Genomic DNA, 16,961 nt, shown 5'->3' with positions numbered 1-16,961 from the left:
AGATTTTACGTGCCTTGACTTTCGTTGAAAAGATTTGATATCATTTGATATCACTAGAGATTTTACGTTCCTTTATATCCGATGTGAATTTTAATGGTGTGCAAATCATCAAAACTAGTGAGGGGAATAACAAAAGAATAAACATACATAGATTCTCTCAAGCCTCAAGGGAACACGAGTGTAAGATAATATTAAGAAATTTCGATTAATCAAGGAAAGGAACAACAATATGAAAATGAAGATGCAAGATTAGGAATCCAGTCAAACTGTGTAGTGTTGGTTGGCTGCATCAATGTCTAATCCTCTTAGCTTAGCAAAAGACTCCACTTTCCCCTTAAGGGTATGAAGCTCTCTGAGCCGTGCGATCTCAGCTCTTCGTCTCGCTTCATCAGCCATCACACTAATCTCCCTGAATGTCCCTTGCTCTCCGAACATTCTTGGCTCAGCCGATGACTGGAGCCCATGCAACGTGCGTTGCTCTGTGGCCCATGCTGCCTCTCGAGCTTCCCTCCCAAAGTCTTTCTTCGTTGTAAATGCGGTCTACAAATTCCACAATGGTTAATCAGTATATGGGTGATAAACGGGTCGTTGACGTGTCAAACTTGTGAACTTAAATAAGAAACTAATTAATATATTTAGGTTGACACAAACACGACCTGTTTATCCCGAATTTTGATTGAAATTAACTAAAAACTTATTCTTTTCTCCACAACTAGACCCCAAGCTCTTCCACTTAGTGCATACTGAACACCAAACTTGAGAGGATCAAGTAACATATAAGTCAAGATGTTATACAACCAGATTACCCCGGTCCACCCCCACCCGATCTCCCGGATTCCGGCCAGTTCCCACGTCACATGAGCAGATATAATCGACGCCACCTGGAAACATAAAAAGATATTAAAAGGACACAAATGAGGCTTAAAAGTTGAAAGTAAGTTTTTAGTGTTTTACCAGTTGAGCAATAAAAAATGCAGTTACAAGCAAAAACCCAGGCCTCTCGGTAAAGGACCAGCCCCGAGATCTTGTCACGAAGATTAACGCCTGGCTGATGGTGCTGACTTGTAGATAAACAGCCGATGCCATCATCTCGTTTAGCTCCTTTGACTCGGCTTTGACCGACATGTTACGATGATGTGAGTTGAAATCCTTGACACTAAACATGTTCTGCATAAGAAGTTGGAAGTCATACCAATGTTTGAAAATTGTCTAGCTCACTGGTTTTAACAAAAAAAACATTTAGTCAAAGAGCATACCGGGAAGAAGTTCGTTTCATATGCTAACCAGAAAAAAATAACTGTCATCAGTGCCAAGTAAGCACCAAGAACCACCCCGGTCGCAAAGATTTCCGTGAGCTTCCAACTGTCGGGAATTGGAGACGGCTTTACTCAATCTTTTGATATGGTCATGATCGTACCTGGACGATAGAAAAAGTCAACGTATGTTTGACTAGACAAAGTGATCACGACTCACGAATAAGCGCTTATTCGACATACCATCGTTTAGGACGGCTATCACGAGAACCATGAATGGAGGGAAATCGAACTTCCAGAAAACACACAGCAACATAAAACCTAGCTGCACGCGAAAAAAGCCAACTCTCGGACGCCAAGGTCAAACATGCAACTTTTTAAAGTAAAACCTGAGACACTCACCACAATACGAATAGTGATAGAAACCGCATATATCTACAAAAGAAAATAAGAAACATGATTAGTTTAAAAGACTAACACTACAAAACACAAGGCTTTCAATGACAAACAGACAGACAGACAGTTACTGTGTAATTTTTCATTCTTTGAAAAATCGACCGACTAGTTAGGACCGCGCTAATAATGACACTTAACCCAGGTTCAGTTAGAACAATATCCGAAGCACTACGAGCTGCATCTGTGGAATCTGCCACTGCAATCCCGATATCGGCTTTCTTTAGAGCGGGTGCATCGTTTACACCATCACCCGTCATTCCACAAATTTGGTTTCGGGCTTGTAATCTTCTAACTATCTCGTATTTATGTTCTGCATGTAAAAGACATGGTAACTTTTATAATCATGTTATGTTTTAGTAAGTTATGAAGATTGTTATTTACTTATGTTGTTCTTAGTTCTTACCAGGAAAGACACCTGAAAAACCGTCGGCGTTCTCGATGAGTTCATCGACCGGCAAAGCTCCAAACCCATCTTTACTGTCACCTAGCAGTGCTGAAGACGGGTACATGTTGGTCCCCATTCCGAGCCGTCTTCCGGTTTCCTTGCCAATTGCCAGTTGGTCACCTGGAATCATAGTTTAAATAGGGGTGTCAATCGAGTCAGGTTGGACGGCTTTAACATAAATTTTGACAATTTTTTATCTTTAATATCTAAATATTAACTTTTAAAAAGAAAACTTGAAGGGTTAACAGGTCAACCCAATTATTAAGTGGGCCGCGTTTGAGTGGACACATTTTGTAAACGGGTTGTGTTCAAGTTGACTTGCTAATCCAAATCCTGTTCTTTTTCATGTCATGTTCCTGAACGTGTCATTAATTGTCACTAATATGTGACATATATACTTTAGAAGTACCTGTTATCATTTTAACGCTGACGCCAAGATCTAAAGCTCTCCGGATCGTTTCAGCACTATCATGTCGTGGAGGGTCGAATAGCGGAAGAAGGCCCACAAACTCCCACGGGCCACCCGGACTCTCTTTGGTTCCGGCTGGCACTTCCTGCAACAAAAACCAAGCAATATTAACAAAAGAGATGGATTTTAATATAGGAAGTTAAGTTAACAATCGAGCCGTGATGAAACAACTGATTCACCTGGCGAGCGACTCCAAGGGACCGAAGCCCACGCTCTGCAAACTTGTCGATTATCGAATGTACCCTGTTCGCAATCTCTGATTTGTTGTGTGCAAGACTGAGTATCTGCACAATGTTTTCAAAAGATTCAGTGGCATTAAATTGTTAAGCGTTACATTTTAGTAGGGGTGTGCATGCATCGGTTCTGGACTCACAGCCTCACACCGAAGCAAGAACAGAAAATTTAGTTATGGGTTTTTATGACACCGTTCGGTTTTGGGCTTTTCAGTTTTCGATGGACTCGATTCTATTCATAACTTTGGGCCTAGAAGTATTTCTCAATTAATACTTTGGTTTAAAATATTTGGGCTAGACCATTTATTAATTTCTGGTTACATGTTTGGGCTTAACGCGCATTTACTATAAATCCATACCAAAAGACGATGAATTTTTATTTTTACGGGTTGGGTTCAGTTAGCTTGTAAAAGTCGGTTTGGTTTTTGGTTTTCGGTACAATGTTTTCTCACATACTTTTAGAACAATGTTTGTACCTGCTCAGGTGCGCCTTTGCTAACTCTATGCATTTTACCGGCTTTATCTGTATACGTAAGCGCAGTCCTTTTGTCAGTTGGATTAAACAGTAGAAAATGGACCTCTTTAATCCCAGCTCCGGCCTAAATTTATAAAAAAAAAAAATCAAAATCCAATTATCAAATTATGTTATTTTCTTGTTTACAAAAATCCATAACCAATAGTACCTCCTTCGGGTCACCAAGCATAGCAACGATAGCACCATCGATCGCATCCTGGTTCTCAAGCCGTGAAGCCCGTGCAGCCATTAACACGACCATATCCTTGTCAACGTCTTTCGCAAAGACCTCGATCATGTTTTTGTCAACTGTAAGCTTGTTGAGTGTCAGTGTACCGGTTTTGTCACTGCATAGCACATCCATCCCAGCCATTTCTTCAATCGCAGTCATTCTTTTCGTGATAGCTCCCTGTTTGTTCAAATCATATCCGAGTAAATGATTAGATCATGAACTTTAAACAATACCACTTTGTCATTTTCTTTCAATATGCACATCCACATAGCGGTGTAATCAAGCTAAGCCGCTCATGAGCTACTTGAGATTTGGTCACTAAAATCTCAAATTGAGCTGAGCTTAAATGAGCTCAGACTTGAGTCTGGAAATAAGCCTGCTTAGTAATCGAGCTCAAGCTTGGCCTCAATAGTCGAGTTGGAGCTCGAGCTGGCTCACGAGCTTAAACAATCATATTATTTATACAGGTTTTCTTTGTAGTATTTATTAGATATTTGTATTATATTTATTACTATACATAAAATTACGAGAAAAGTAACTAAATAATATATATTATTTTAATCAACAGATATATATGAAATAAATAAAAATGCATATAAATTAATTAATAAGTAATAAACGAGTCTAGTAAAGCTTGAGATTGAGAATAAAGCTTGAAACAAGCCAAGCTCAAGCTCATGTAAGTAAAACAAGCTGAGCTCGGCTCTGCTTGTTCACTCGGTTTACCTGTTGAGACAAACGATGTGAACCGATGGCCATTGTAACCGAAAGAACCGTTGGCATGGCGATGGGTATCCCGCCAATCAGCAGAACAAGAAGGTTATCAATTCCAACACGATATTCCCGCTGGTGAATACCGTAGACAACAATAACCTCGATTATCATACCAACAGCTATCGAACAAATACAAAAGTTTCCAATCGACGTTAGAACCTGGTACAAACAAAAACAAAAACATAAAGATAATGTCCTATGTTGTAGCCACTTAAGAAGTGAACTGTGTTCATGACAAACCTTCTGAAAGTGTCCAACATGAGTGGTGTTTTCGACAAGATGAACCGCTTTCCCGAAGAAAGTATGGACCCCGGTTGCGATAACAACGGCTTCAATCTCTCCTTGCTTACAAGTGGAACCGGAGTAAACACCGTCTCCTGGATTCTTTGTCACTGGTAGTGATTCTCCGGTGAGTGCAGACTATGCATATTCAATATACATGCATGGTTAGAAAAATAAATTTTTACTTTCAAAAATAGTGGTGGTATTTATTTATTTATAAAAATCAATTATATATTTTATAAAAATTAATTATTTATTTACTGTTATTTTACATTTTTCGTTTCTAATATTCATATATTTTTTTGGATTTTAATTTTATTTATTGTAAGGAAGTTTGCTATAGCAGTATAGCAATAAGTTATAAGTTAGAAGTTTGCTATAAGTCATAAGGAGGTAAATATAAGGAATCCCAAACAACCGCCTAATGCTTATTTTTGTTTTATATTTCGGCATATAATTGACGGTTTTCAGTTTCAAAAATATATCAAGTTTAGATTCCCCTTTTGAAAGTGTTCTATCTTAGTGTATTTTAATTCTAAAATATTACTTTCTTTGAATTGTGTTTGTTTAATTTATGAGTCAGGTCAAATTCAATTCGGCACATTTTGATCGGTTTCATGACAGAAGGTTATTGAAAGTTAATTTTGAAACGAGTTATATTAACGTTGAAGGGATTAAAGTAGTAAATTAGTTTAATTAGTATTTTGAATGTTTAGATATCTAGTTTGGTTTAAAGTAGTAAAGATTACCTGATCAATCTTCAAAGGATCGCCTTCTAGAAGACGAGCATCAGCAGGAATAATATCTCCTAATTTGATGCTGACAATATCGCCTGGAACCAACAACGAAGCATCTTCTTCGCTCCATTTTCCATCACGAAGAACCTAAACCACAAGAGTTCAAAACTCGGATCAAGATTCGTACTTTCTTTAAAGCAAAAAAAAACACAATTAATTAAACGAGTTGATGAAACAAGAAACCTTTGCTTTTGGAGCTAAACGGGCCATCAATGCAGCAGCTGCATTTCCCGCATTGTTTTCCTCGATGAAACTTATCGTTGAGTTTATAACGAGCAAGACAATGATCCCCACAAAGTCATGATAATCAGCAGCCTTGCCCTGAGTTGAATCAAGAATCACATGAATATGAAAACCAAGTGAAGAACAAGAAAACGAAAGTAAAATGAGAAGTTACCCCTCCACGTGCAAGCGCGATAGACATGATAGCTGCGGCTTCCATCACCCATGACAATGGATTCCACATGAATCCCAAAAATTTCAAAATTTTACTTTCCTGTATAAAAAAATACAAAATTCACAAAAAAAAATATAAATAAATAAATAACATAATTTGAACTTTGAATCTTAAAATAGTAGTACCAGCATCGACCTGTTGACACGGCATGACTCTAAACAAAGTTAAACAGGTTATTGTTTGGGGTAAACAAGTTTCTAGACATAAACAGGTTCAACTTGCTTAACCTTGGCATGCATTGCTTGCTTAACATATTGTGTTAAATACGTCGACACGACAAAGTTTATGATAATATTATTAAAACTGCGTAGTTTTACAAATATTTAAATATATAATAATTAAATATGGATCATAATATTCAGTAACTTTTATTTTATCATGTTAATCGAGTGTTATTATTCCTTAACCATGTTAAACGTGGCATGTAATTCTTGTTATTGAACAACTTATAATTACTTGCGTTAAACATGGCGCGACGTGTCATGTCATTCAGTTTATGCATGGGCTAGTTACATTTAATCGTGTTAAAGTGTATAAACATGACAGTGTTATTGTTTAACTATATGACACATTTATTTAAACGTGTCGTGTTCAGGTTCAATTGTTATACCGAACATGGTTTGTTTAGCACAACACGGCATGTTTTGTCAGCTCTAATATATATTATATAGTTATAAAAGTACCTTCTTTTCTTCAAGTTTATTGTACCCAAACAAATCCAAGCGCTCTTGAACTTCACTAAAGTTTAAACCTTCTCTAGTACATTTAAGGTGTTGAAACACTTCTTCTATTGGTGCATTCTCCTGCAATAAATAAGCATTGAGAGTTTGCATCAATGATGTGATCAAAGCATTGAAGATCGTAGTTTTAATATGATAAATCTTTGCAATACCAAATCAATGGCTTCTCGGATGACTGCACTTAGCGCGATTGACATGTCATCCATTTTTTCGACTTCGTTTTGCTCTGGTATCTGCATTGTGCAAATTACTAGCTTAGATCATGAGCATAATTTGAATCCGAATCTTTGCTGTTTTTTAACCAAGTTTTTATATTTTACACTATAAACTCTTCGAAATGAATCAAGTAATGTAATTGATACCTTAGAACTTAGAAGCTTCAAAAGATGAAGGTGTAGAAGACAAAACACAAATTTGTTAACATGAAAAGTTGAATGAATGAATGTATAGATGTATGTGTTTTTGTGTTTGTGTTTGTTTTGAAGCAGGCCAACTATATATACACACATATCATTCTTGCTTTCATCCCATTTCTTAACAATTAACTTTAAAAAAAATATACATATTTCTTAATTCTATAATTTTTTAACAAGGACAAGAAAAGGGACCGAGACCCGTATTTTCTAAGGGTTATTAAAATATATTTTCTAAAAATATATTAAGTATAAAAGAGTATTAAATTAATTTAGTTTAAGTTTTAACTTATGCAGTGTAGTGTGACAAGTGGCCGTACATGTACTTGTTTATTCTTAAAAGCCGGCAAAGTGAACATAACACCGGCAAACAAACCGGTTCAAATGAAGCCGGTTTTGAAGGTTAGTGAACTTGGCGCCATTTGACAACCTTAGAATACAACGATATTTTTCGGTTATTACTATACTTCTGTTGTTTGATTATTCGATGTTTGAAATATGTATTTAACATTTTTAAATCTTTTCGTTAGCGTTTTCCTTTTTCTAATGAAAATGGGTTTGGTTTATAAAATGAATTGTAAATATAATAATTATGTCATGTAAGCATTAAAGATGTTCCACTAAAGTTACAAAAGCATCGAATTTAAACGTGTCAGTATGCTTTCGTTTATTTAGTTAGTTTGATTTCGTTTATCATTTTAGAACACTGAATACCCGCCATTTTTTGGACAAAATTGCCACAATAAAAATTACTTTAATACTTTCTTGTAGCCGATATAAAGATTTGTGACGATTGCTTGATGCAGCCATACATTAAAGTATTGAACCTTACATGCTCACTGTCTAAAATCCAAGCACTTATCCGTTGAACCGAAAACCAAACCTAGTTAAATGTAGACTTGAGAAAATTGAACTGCAAGAATAATATATAATAATATATATTTATATATGATCATTATAATCATTTATATTATAAGGAGGTGGGATCTAGAGAGAACTCTTTTTAAAGAGAGAACTAGAGAACTACTAAAGAATTATTTTTAACTATTTTTAAAAAAATATTTTGTGATTTTTTTTCTTTCCTCCTTCTAATAAGATGATATTGATACTAAAAAAAAAAAAAACCTTGTCGGTGTAGTACTGTAGTGCATATTTGCGCACTTTTTATTGCATACAATACAACACAATTGCATTATCCAATACACACTATTGAATATATGCAAATACGACACTAATAATTGTATGTAAAACACATTATCGTATATATGTAATACAACACTAATGCACATATGCACTATATCGATTTTTTTTAATTTTTGTATATAATATAACACTATTGCAAATAAACAATACAAACAACTATATATATGCTATTCAACACTATTTCAAATGTCAAAATGCACACTATTGCACATATGCATTATAAAAAAAGTCGGAGTATTGCATATATGCATTACTCGTTAATTTTTTTATTTTTTTTTATTTTTTTTATTTTTATATTTTTTGTGGTGAAGAATAACAACATATAAGAAGGATGAAAGAAAAAAAAATTAAAAATATTTTTTTTAATTAAATTAAAAATACTTCATTATTAGTTCTCTAGTTCTCTCTATAAAATGGAGTTCTCTCATGATCCTCTCCCTATATTATAATAGATCAAAATATTAAATATACCTTATTATATATTAGTTTGGTAATTGTTGATGGACCATATTACCTATAATTAACTAATAAAGGGTTTCCTCTTGGGTGTATATATAGAAAGATAAATATTAACATCATAACCTAATCACACACACATAACAATTTTGTGTGTCTCCTCTCTCCTAAACCGGGTTCCTCTCAAGAACCCTAACACCATCCTTAACTATACATCCTAAAGGGGAACTCGACCAAGATGACAAACATGTCAACTATCTCATACTCTGCTGTGGTTACTGCTCTTCATGCTGTAACAGGTTCATAGATTTAATATTTATCATGTTTTCTATTACTTACATGAAAAACTGATCAACATGAACCAAATACAAAAAACTAATTTAGTTCACTCCGGTTTCAACACAAAAAACCTGAATTTTAGCAAAATGAGTGTTCATTGGTTCGGATTATGGGTCCACTAGTTCATTTCCTTAGTACAATGATCCATAGCCCAATACATGTAATTCAGGTTATTCACTTTTTACCATATTGGGTTTTCTAGAACCGAACATAGAATACCTAATTCAGTGTGGAACTGTGGATTTAAAACCAAAATGAAAATCAAATATGTAAATTGGCTTCATTTAAGGGGTTTTGTTCAGTTCAATTTTTGGTTCAATTGGTTTGAAACCGATTATTGAACACCCCTAACAGGGGCGAAGCTCTTTGAGGACCGGCGGTGGCCCCGGTCACTGCCGTTTTCTCCGTTAGTAAGGTAAATTTCGCGATTTCTTTTGAAAATTTTTATAGGTATTAAGCGCGGTCACCCCTGATGTATTTTTCCAAAATGCTACCGGACACCACTGATTTGTTTTTTTTACATATAATACTCCATCGTTTGGTTTTATTTCTAAAACCTCGCAGTATTTATAAACAAAAGTTACAAAATAGTAGTCAAATAGTAAAAGATTTGTTTTTATAAATATTTTAGGTATTTACAATTCTTCTTTTAGGTATTCACCCTTAGGGATGAGATCATGTCGGTACCGTACCGGTACCGATACCGATACCAAAATACTTAGTTTGGTACCGGTATTGAAGGTAAAATTTGAGATAAACCGGTACCGAAACTCAAAACTTTGATCCATATTCGGTACCGACGGTACCAAATATTTTAAGTCTTTGTTGGTCAAAATATTATTTTGTTTTTTTAATTGTAAGAACAATTGCTAGGATAAATGAAGAAAAATTAGATATATAGATGTCATATTGTTTGATTCAACCCGACCCGAATCACCAACACTAACCGAATCGTCGACCCGGAAATTTTTGAGTCCGTGACTAAGCCCAAGCTTCGCCGCTGACCCCTAACATATGTTCAGTTATGTGCTTCATCGACTGGGTTTGTAGGTAATCTTGCATGTCAATACTAATGAGCACGCTTTCAGCCGAGAATCCAATGTAAATACTTCACTTCATGGTGTCTTATCGAACAAGCAACGGTGCACGAAGACATGTATTTTTTTGTTGGTGGGAAAATGTGGCAAGTCAAACGTTTGAAGATCATATCTACTTAATGTTGTGCTTAATCCTGTGGAGGTTTTTGTATACCCTTACATGTATCTAGGGAGAGCCTCAACGATTAAGTAAAGAGTGTATCTTATAAGTACTTGCATCTCTCGATCATCATTGGTCGGGAGTTGGGACAACTTCCCTAACGAGCCACAACAAGACGATACCAGTGACTCGTGTTCATAGATATGTTTTTCTTATAATGTAATATTTTTCTGAATGTAGCTTCTTTTCGTCCCTATGTTTTTAAAACTTATAATCATTGTCGATCTCCATCAACAAAATTAAGTTTTACATATAAAAGTGACTCGTGTTCATAGATATGTTTTTCTTATAATGTAATATTTTTCTGAATGTAGCTTCTTTTCGTCCCTATGCTTTTAACAACTTATAATCATTGTCGATCTCCATCAACAAAATTAAGTTTTACATAAAAATTACAAGGAAGTAGTCAAAGAACAATTACGTCAATGACATAAAGAAAGAGGCTTATTCTAAATCCAAATTAAAAAAATGTAAATGAATGTTTACAAAATGGGCCCTGAACGTTTTTATACTAGTGTGGGCCAAAATAGGCCGGGTTAAAAAAACTATATTAGGCTAAGGGTAATGAGGCTTGGTTGAGCCCCAAAATGATCCAATCAAAACCCGACACGTAGGCGATGACATGGCTCTGGATCAAGCCCCAGAGGGTGCAGTGGTCCAGGTGATCAGGGGCTTGATCCAACTTTTTATTTATTTTTTATTTTTTGTTATGCTAAATTAAAATACTTCATTAAAACATAAATAAAAAGGAAAATAAAAAGAAAGATAAAAAAATACATATAAATAGCGTTTTTATTTTTGTGTTGACAATTCCTTCCGAATACGTTCCTTGTCTTCCTCCATTAGCGTTTGGTCGTATGGTGGTAGGTGGCTAAAGTTTATGGCTAGAAAAGCCAAACTCTTGAAACGGTTTCTTTTGTGTCGAGCTTCACCAATCGAGAGGATGCCACTTGACAATTCCATAATTTCTTTTTTATAATCGTCATCAACAACCGTTTTTTTCCCACGATCCCTACCCGGAAGGCGGCTACAACCTTGGTCTTTCAAATGACCTTCGGACAAGTTTAGGTCGAAGTCAATTTGATTCTCCGACCCGCTCGAAGAGACGTATGTGCCGGACGCACTAGTTTTTGTACGTTTTGCCCCATCGCCCACGTCCTCCGCACATAGTTCAATCTATTTCGAGCACTTTCTTAACACCTCCCACAAGTAGCTCTCGTCAAACGTCTTCACCACCCCGTACCTCCTCAGCACCTCTGGTTTCCATTCATCACATGTAAATTGGTAAACCGCGAGATCATCGGACCCACTCGGCCGCATTCGGTTAGCATTGCGGTTATGTATGTTGGTAATCTACATATTTACGAATATCGGTCCACCGACCCGATATCATATTATCGGTATGAGCCCTACTCCCCACTTGATCATAAAAATATTCTCGAACCTTGCCCCAAAACTCGAGCTCTTTGAAAGCCGGCTACAAAATAAATAACAAAAAATGTAATAAGTACACACAAAACTTAAAAGATATATTAAACAATAAAATTCACGAAATAATTTACCCGCGTTCCGATCTTGGGATATTTCAATCCAAGCTTTCGCCAACGCAAGTTTCTCTTCTTTAGACCACGGAGTCCGCTTCTCCGGTGCCGAAGGACCATCCGCTTCGCCGGTTTTCTTCCCCTTCTTTTTGTGGGATCGTTTTGCCGGCTTCTCCGGTGCCGGCTCCGGTTGTGTTTCCGGGACTGAATAATCGGGTTGTGACATATCTATGAACGCTTGAAACAATTCGTCGTCCATGTAGTTCAATTCCTCGGGAAATTGAGTGTCGTTGATGTTGATATTACCGTAACCCGAGCCCGACATGGTTTGTAACTTGAGAGATTCTTAAATTATTAGAGAGAAATGTAGTGAGAATGGTATGTTATTGTTATAAAATAGGGTAGTTATTTATAATGGGTTTGTAAAAAAACATTAAAATAGCCAACGGCTATTTTTTTAAAACAAAACCCTCCAACGGCTATTTATGCCCCGCGGTCCCAGCCACACGGCTCAACCGCGCCCCGGCTAACTTGAGGGGTGTAGCGGTGTTCGCGAGCCACATCACCAGCCACCGTGGACCGCAAACCCGTTCACCCCCATTACCCTCGGCCTTAAACCATAAGAAGATTAAAAGTTTTATTTAAATATAGTTTTCTTCTAAATAGAAGTTTAATGACTTTAACTAACCAATCTAATACACTAACAAATGAGATCACTCAACAAACATCCATGCTTTCAATCACTTCAAAGTGCATTTGCATATTAGCCATCTTATCACCAAAATAAAACCTTTCACAGAAACTCAATTTTCCGCCACTCTTTCGAGACTCAACATCAAGCAAATTTACCATCGTGTCCTTCTCCTTCCCGACCCAAACACGCATGCTATCACGCCATTGTCTCGGTGTTCCGTGAAGCACAAAACGAATCCCCAACGAGCGTTCTGAAACACGTTTAGCAATTCTTTTTATAACATCTTGGTCAGTAATGTATGCTCCACTAGAGTTTAATCCAACATCCACATAATGGATTTCGGCTATGCTGTTTAAAAGACTTTCTTTTGAAGTCGGTATAATATCGGGCTCGTGTTGGGAGTTGACTGTGCTTGACTTTATTTCAGAGAAAGCGAGCTCAGTGACTAGCTGGTTAATTACCGTTCCGCCCTTGCTAAATCCGAAGAGTAATGTTTTTGGTTGAGGAAAATGTGACCCGATGGCTTCACCAACACATGGTTCCTTGGGTTTACTCAAAATGGTATTTTTGACCTGAGAAGTGATTAAAAGGAGAAAATAAGATCCCAGAATTAGATGTCGAAACGAGCCAGGCAATTGGGTTGACCCGTAAGCTTTTCATCCATTTAAAACAACGAGTACAAGTATATAATGTGTTAATTAATACTACAAAAACAATATTATTAGAATATTTATACAAAATCTTTGAATTAAATGATTCAATAGGTTGTATGCAATTAAGTATTACACTGCAAACGATTTTCAACCTGTTTGACCCGTTCCTAGGGGCCTAAATGAGCCAAGCCACTCGTGAGCTGCTCAAGATCGACTCGCTAAAAACGCGAACCGAATCGAGCTTAAACGAGATCGAGCTTTTATTGAGGCTTATTTGATAAACGAACTGGTGCGTGGGCTTCACTTATCGAACTCGAGCCGAGCTTAAGTAAGCTAGAGCTTTTATTAAAGGCTCACTTATTAAACGAGCTAGAGCCCGAGCTTCACATATTGAACTCGAGCCGGCTCGCAAACCTAAACGAGCCTTTTATTTAGATGATTTTTATTTAATATATTAAATATATATTTTATAAAAACTGTTATTACATATAAATATGACACAAATAAATATAGCTAGGCTTCATATAATTTTGTAAAATTGACCCGATCCTCTTTTAGCTGCCTTTCTTAAATGGCCCGTTTGAGATAAAGCACAACCCAAATTGACCCAATCATAAGCAAAACGCTTAAAACTACCACCTCTAATAACATGTAATAAATTACAGTATTAAAACTATTGAAGTTGTTAACTTGCTTACCTGTTTGAGACAACTTGACAACAATGAAACTATTGACGTAGAAGCCGGATCTCCAGTCGGGTCATACGAGGTGGGCTCACCCCACTGGTTTACTGATGGAATAAAGTCCTTATAAACAGCAAAAGGCCCGTTAAACTTGGAGGCTTCAATAACCCAAACGTTACAGTTTTCACCAAGTTTTGAAACAATAATTTCAGCAATGTTTTCAAGATCCGACAGTTTTTCAATCACTGGATTCCCTGTTCCTCTGACTCTGTCACCATTGAAGAATATAGCATTCATAGAAGGTACCTGCGTATAGATTAACGGTTAATTATATGTAGCGTATAAATAAGCATGTAGCTGTGTTGAAGACTTACAACTGGACTTTGGGAAGAGGATGATACACAGAGAGACGTTGCAACTTTGTAATGACTTCTGCTACCGGGACACAAAGGAACTTTAAATATTCCACTCCAACGGGCCATGATTTCTTGACCTGGTAGATAATATTAGTCGAGCTCAAGACTCAAAACTTTATATGATGTAGGAGGCATACATTGTCAATCCCCATCAGAATATACATTTTCATTTTCATAGTATATCGATTTATTTCATCAACAAGTGGCGTGACGTTTGTGGAATCATCAGTAAAATAATGTAAGTTTCGTATTTCAAAATAGGTTTCTGAATTGTGGATGTTGCAGTATCAGATGCATGAAATCTTAATCCGAAAGCTGGTTCCAAATTCATGTTAGCAAATGAGTCAATATAGGGGTCGAACCATCACAACAGTTAGTTAGTAGTGAGCATCTTTACCTCAAAACTAAGTACAAACATATATATATATATATATATATATATATATATATATATTATTACAAGTTCTCATTTGGTCTTAGATAAATAAATCCAATTACACTAAAAGGACACAAAAATCACCCGATTTCGGTTGTTTTTATCTAGACTAACTTCTCGTAAGCCAGAAGCTATCATTCTATCAATCATAATTATTACAGTAGTAAAAGAGAAGTGTAGAATCGAGTGACGATTTCTCAAATTGATTATAAAATCAGTAGCAGTCAATAGTGATTATAACAAATAATAATCAGAATTAATAAAAACTGAAGATAAGATAGATTATTACATACGATACTCGGATCGATTAAGAAAGATAGATCATCGGTTGGAACATAAACGGTGAGAATTAACCTTCCTTCCTTCCTTCGTCTCGGATTTAGCCTTAGTTTTTGGCCCATTAACTCTATAATCTTTCATTTTAACCACCGTAGTTTCTATTTCTAACTTCCACTTCTACACACTGTCTTTTTAAAAGGATGATTTTTATAGCAATCCACCTTCATACCTATTTTCCAACTTGATCCAATCCATTCGTTTATAGCAGTGTTGTAAAACTCGCTAGGCGGCCAACCTCTTTATAGGAGTACTTGGGCATGATAAATATAGCATAAAATTATTATTAGATATTATTTATATGTTAAGACAAACATAATTCGCGTCAAAATAAGCATAATTTATAAGAAAAAAAACATAATTCAAAAGGTTCATGTTTTGTTGTTATTTTGATTTTCTACTAAAATAAATGGTGGCCGAGTTGACCTTGGAGGCCGAGTCCTCCGACTTTTGATAAAGTTGGACCATGGCGAGTAATGGTGGCTGAGTTGAGAAAATGTAGCAAGGTTGATGTTTGAGGACCTTGGAATCGCATATTCAAAGGTCTTGGAATCCGGCTTTTACAACACTGTTTATAGAGATATTTAATCGATCACATAAATGGCACCTCTAACGGAGATACAAATGAGTCAATTTTGAAAGAACTTACTGTCAACCTCTTTCAAATATTAATCTATATGATTCAGAAGGGAAGAACTTGTATTAGTATAGTATCTTCATTCCAATTCAAACCTAGGTTTGAATAACTTTGATTCACACTCCATGTTCTGAGAAATCTTTTATCATCCGAAAAACATAAAAAAGGAGTCTTTGTCTAAAGAAATGTGTCGAGAAATGGTCGATGTATAAAACTTTTCAACAAGATGATGCTTATTCAACTCTCTCAAATTGAAATACATTCCAAACATATATGTCATAGTACATTTTCGACATGGTCCGTATATCTAAAGTTTTTATTTTTAGATACGTGTACGATAATATTGTATATATACATCATACAAACCGGGGCGGATCTACGTAGGCAAGACCGGGTTTTACGAAAACCCACTAAGTTTCGAATTTTACATAAGTGGGAACCCACATATATTTGTGAGTGAACATTTTGTATGGAATGTTGGTATAGTGGTAAACACACATGCTTCCTAATCTGAGAACCCGGGTTCGATCCATGCTTTTCAACGCATTTTTTTTCCTCAGCCCTCTCCACACATCAAATATACATATTATAGAATATGGAACAACCCTGTTACAATTATGTAAGTTATTGTGTGAAAATGAACCAATGTACATATATACAAAATATAATAAACATATTACAATTATTTGTAATAAAAATTTTGTTATAACATTACTAACAAAGTAACAATTCATATTAATCAATAATATGTAGTTAGAACAAAATATATGTTAATCCGTTAGAATCCGTTAAACATAACCCATTAGAATTGGATAATTATTATGTTTTTGTTAAATAAGTTATTAGGTTCCGGTCCTAACCCGGTGGCTGATCCGTGATAACCAACAGTAGGGATAAACCTTAACTGACCCGAACCGTCAAACCAACCCGAACAGTAAACCTACTAGAAAAAATTATTGGATTCGCATTCGCCATTGCAACCGTATGAGGTTACAAAGATTGTATGATTTTTGTATATAGATGTGAAATCTATCATATCATCTAGGTCGTATAAAATAAATTTTATATCATATGGTTCGATTGATTTCTAACACAACACTCAACTATTATATCAATCAAAAGCAATAAAGTTATACAGAAACATATAAACAAATAGTAACATATATATACATTTTCGCCATACCATATGAACCATGAAATTCTTAGTAGCTAATGGTATCCAATTATTTATATTCAGCGTCCAAG

The 16,961-nt window shown here is 35.7% G+C and overlaps 2 protein-coding genes and 1 pseudogene across 3 annotated transcripts in view; 1 reads left to right on the top strand and 2 right to left on the bottom strand.

Annotated features, from left to right (window-relative positions):
• Window positions 1-16,961, top strand: part of LOC143619340 (oxysterol-binding protein-related protein 3A-like) — a 216,926-nt gene that overhangs the window by 104,572 nt on the left and 95,393 nt on the right. The window lies entirely within an intron of this gene.
• Window positions 102-7,163, bottom strand: LOC143619337 (plasma membrane ATPase 1-like; annotated as a pseudogene). The gene is made up of 19 exons (XR_013151172.1): window positions 6,805-7,163; window positions 6,596-6,715; window positions 5,853-5,951; window positions 5,639-5,776; window positions 5,408-5,542; window positions 4,617-4,796; window positions 4,329-4,535; window positions 3,540-3,779; window positions 3,333-3,455; window positions 2,803-2,907; window positions 2,564-2,708; window positions 2,113-2,274; window positions 1,781-2,019; window positions 1,656-1,688; window positions 1,497-1,578; window positions 1,257-1,417; window positions 955-1,167; window positions 700-881; window positions 102-541 (listed from the first exon to the last, which is right to left on the bottom strand). The product of XR_013151172.1 is annotated as a plasma membrane ATPase 1-like (transcript).
• Window positions 12,578-14,405, bottom strand: LOC143619262 (uncharacterized). Its single transcript, XM_077091229.1, has 3 exons — window positions 14,266-14,405; window positions 13,907-14,197; window positions 12,578-13,127 (listed from the first exon to the last, which is right to left on the bottom strand). Exons 1-3 carry the CDS (start codon window positions 14,371-14,373, stop codon window positions 12,579-12,581), a joined length of 948 nt encoding a protein of 315 aa, XP_076947344.1. The 5' UTR covers window positions 14,374-14,405; the 3' UTR covers window position 12,578.

The sequence above is a fragment of the Bidens hawaiensis genome, unplaced genomic scaffold (assembly GCF_021521415.1).
Source record: "Bidens hawaiensis isolate Kalapana, Puna unplaced genomic scaffold, B.hawaiensis_p1.1 tig00002423_1, whole genome shotgun sequence".
Lineage (NCBI taxonomy): Eukaryota > Viridiplantae > Streptophyta > Magnoliopsida > Asterales > Asteraceae > Bidens > Bidens hawaiensis.
This window is presented reverse-complemented; position numbering and strand designations above follow the sequence as displayed.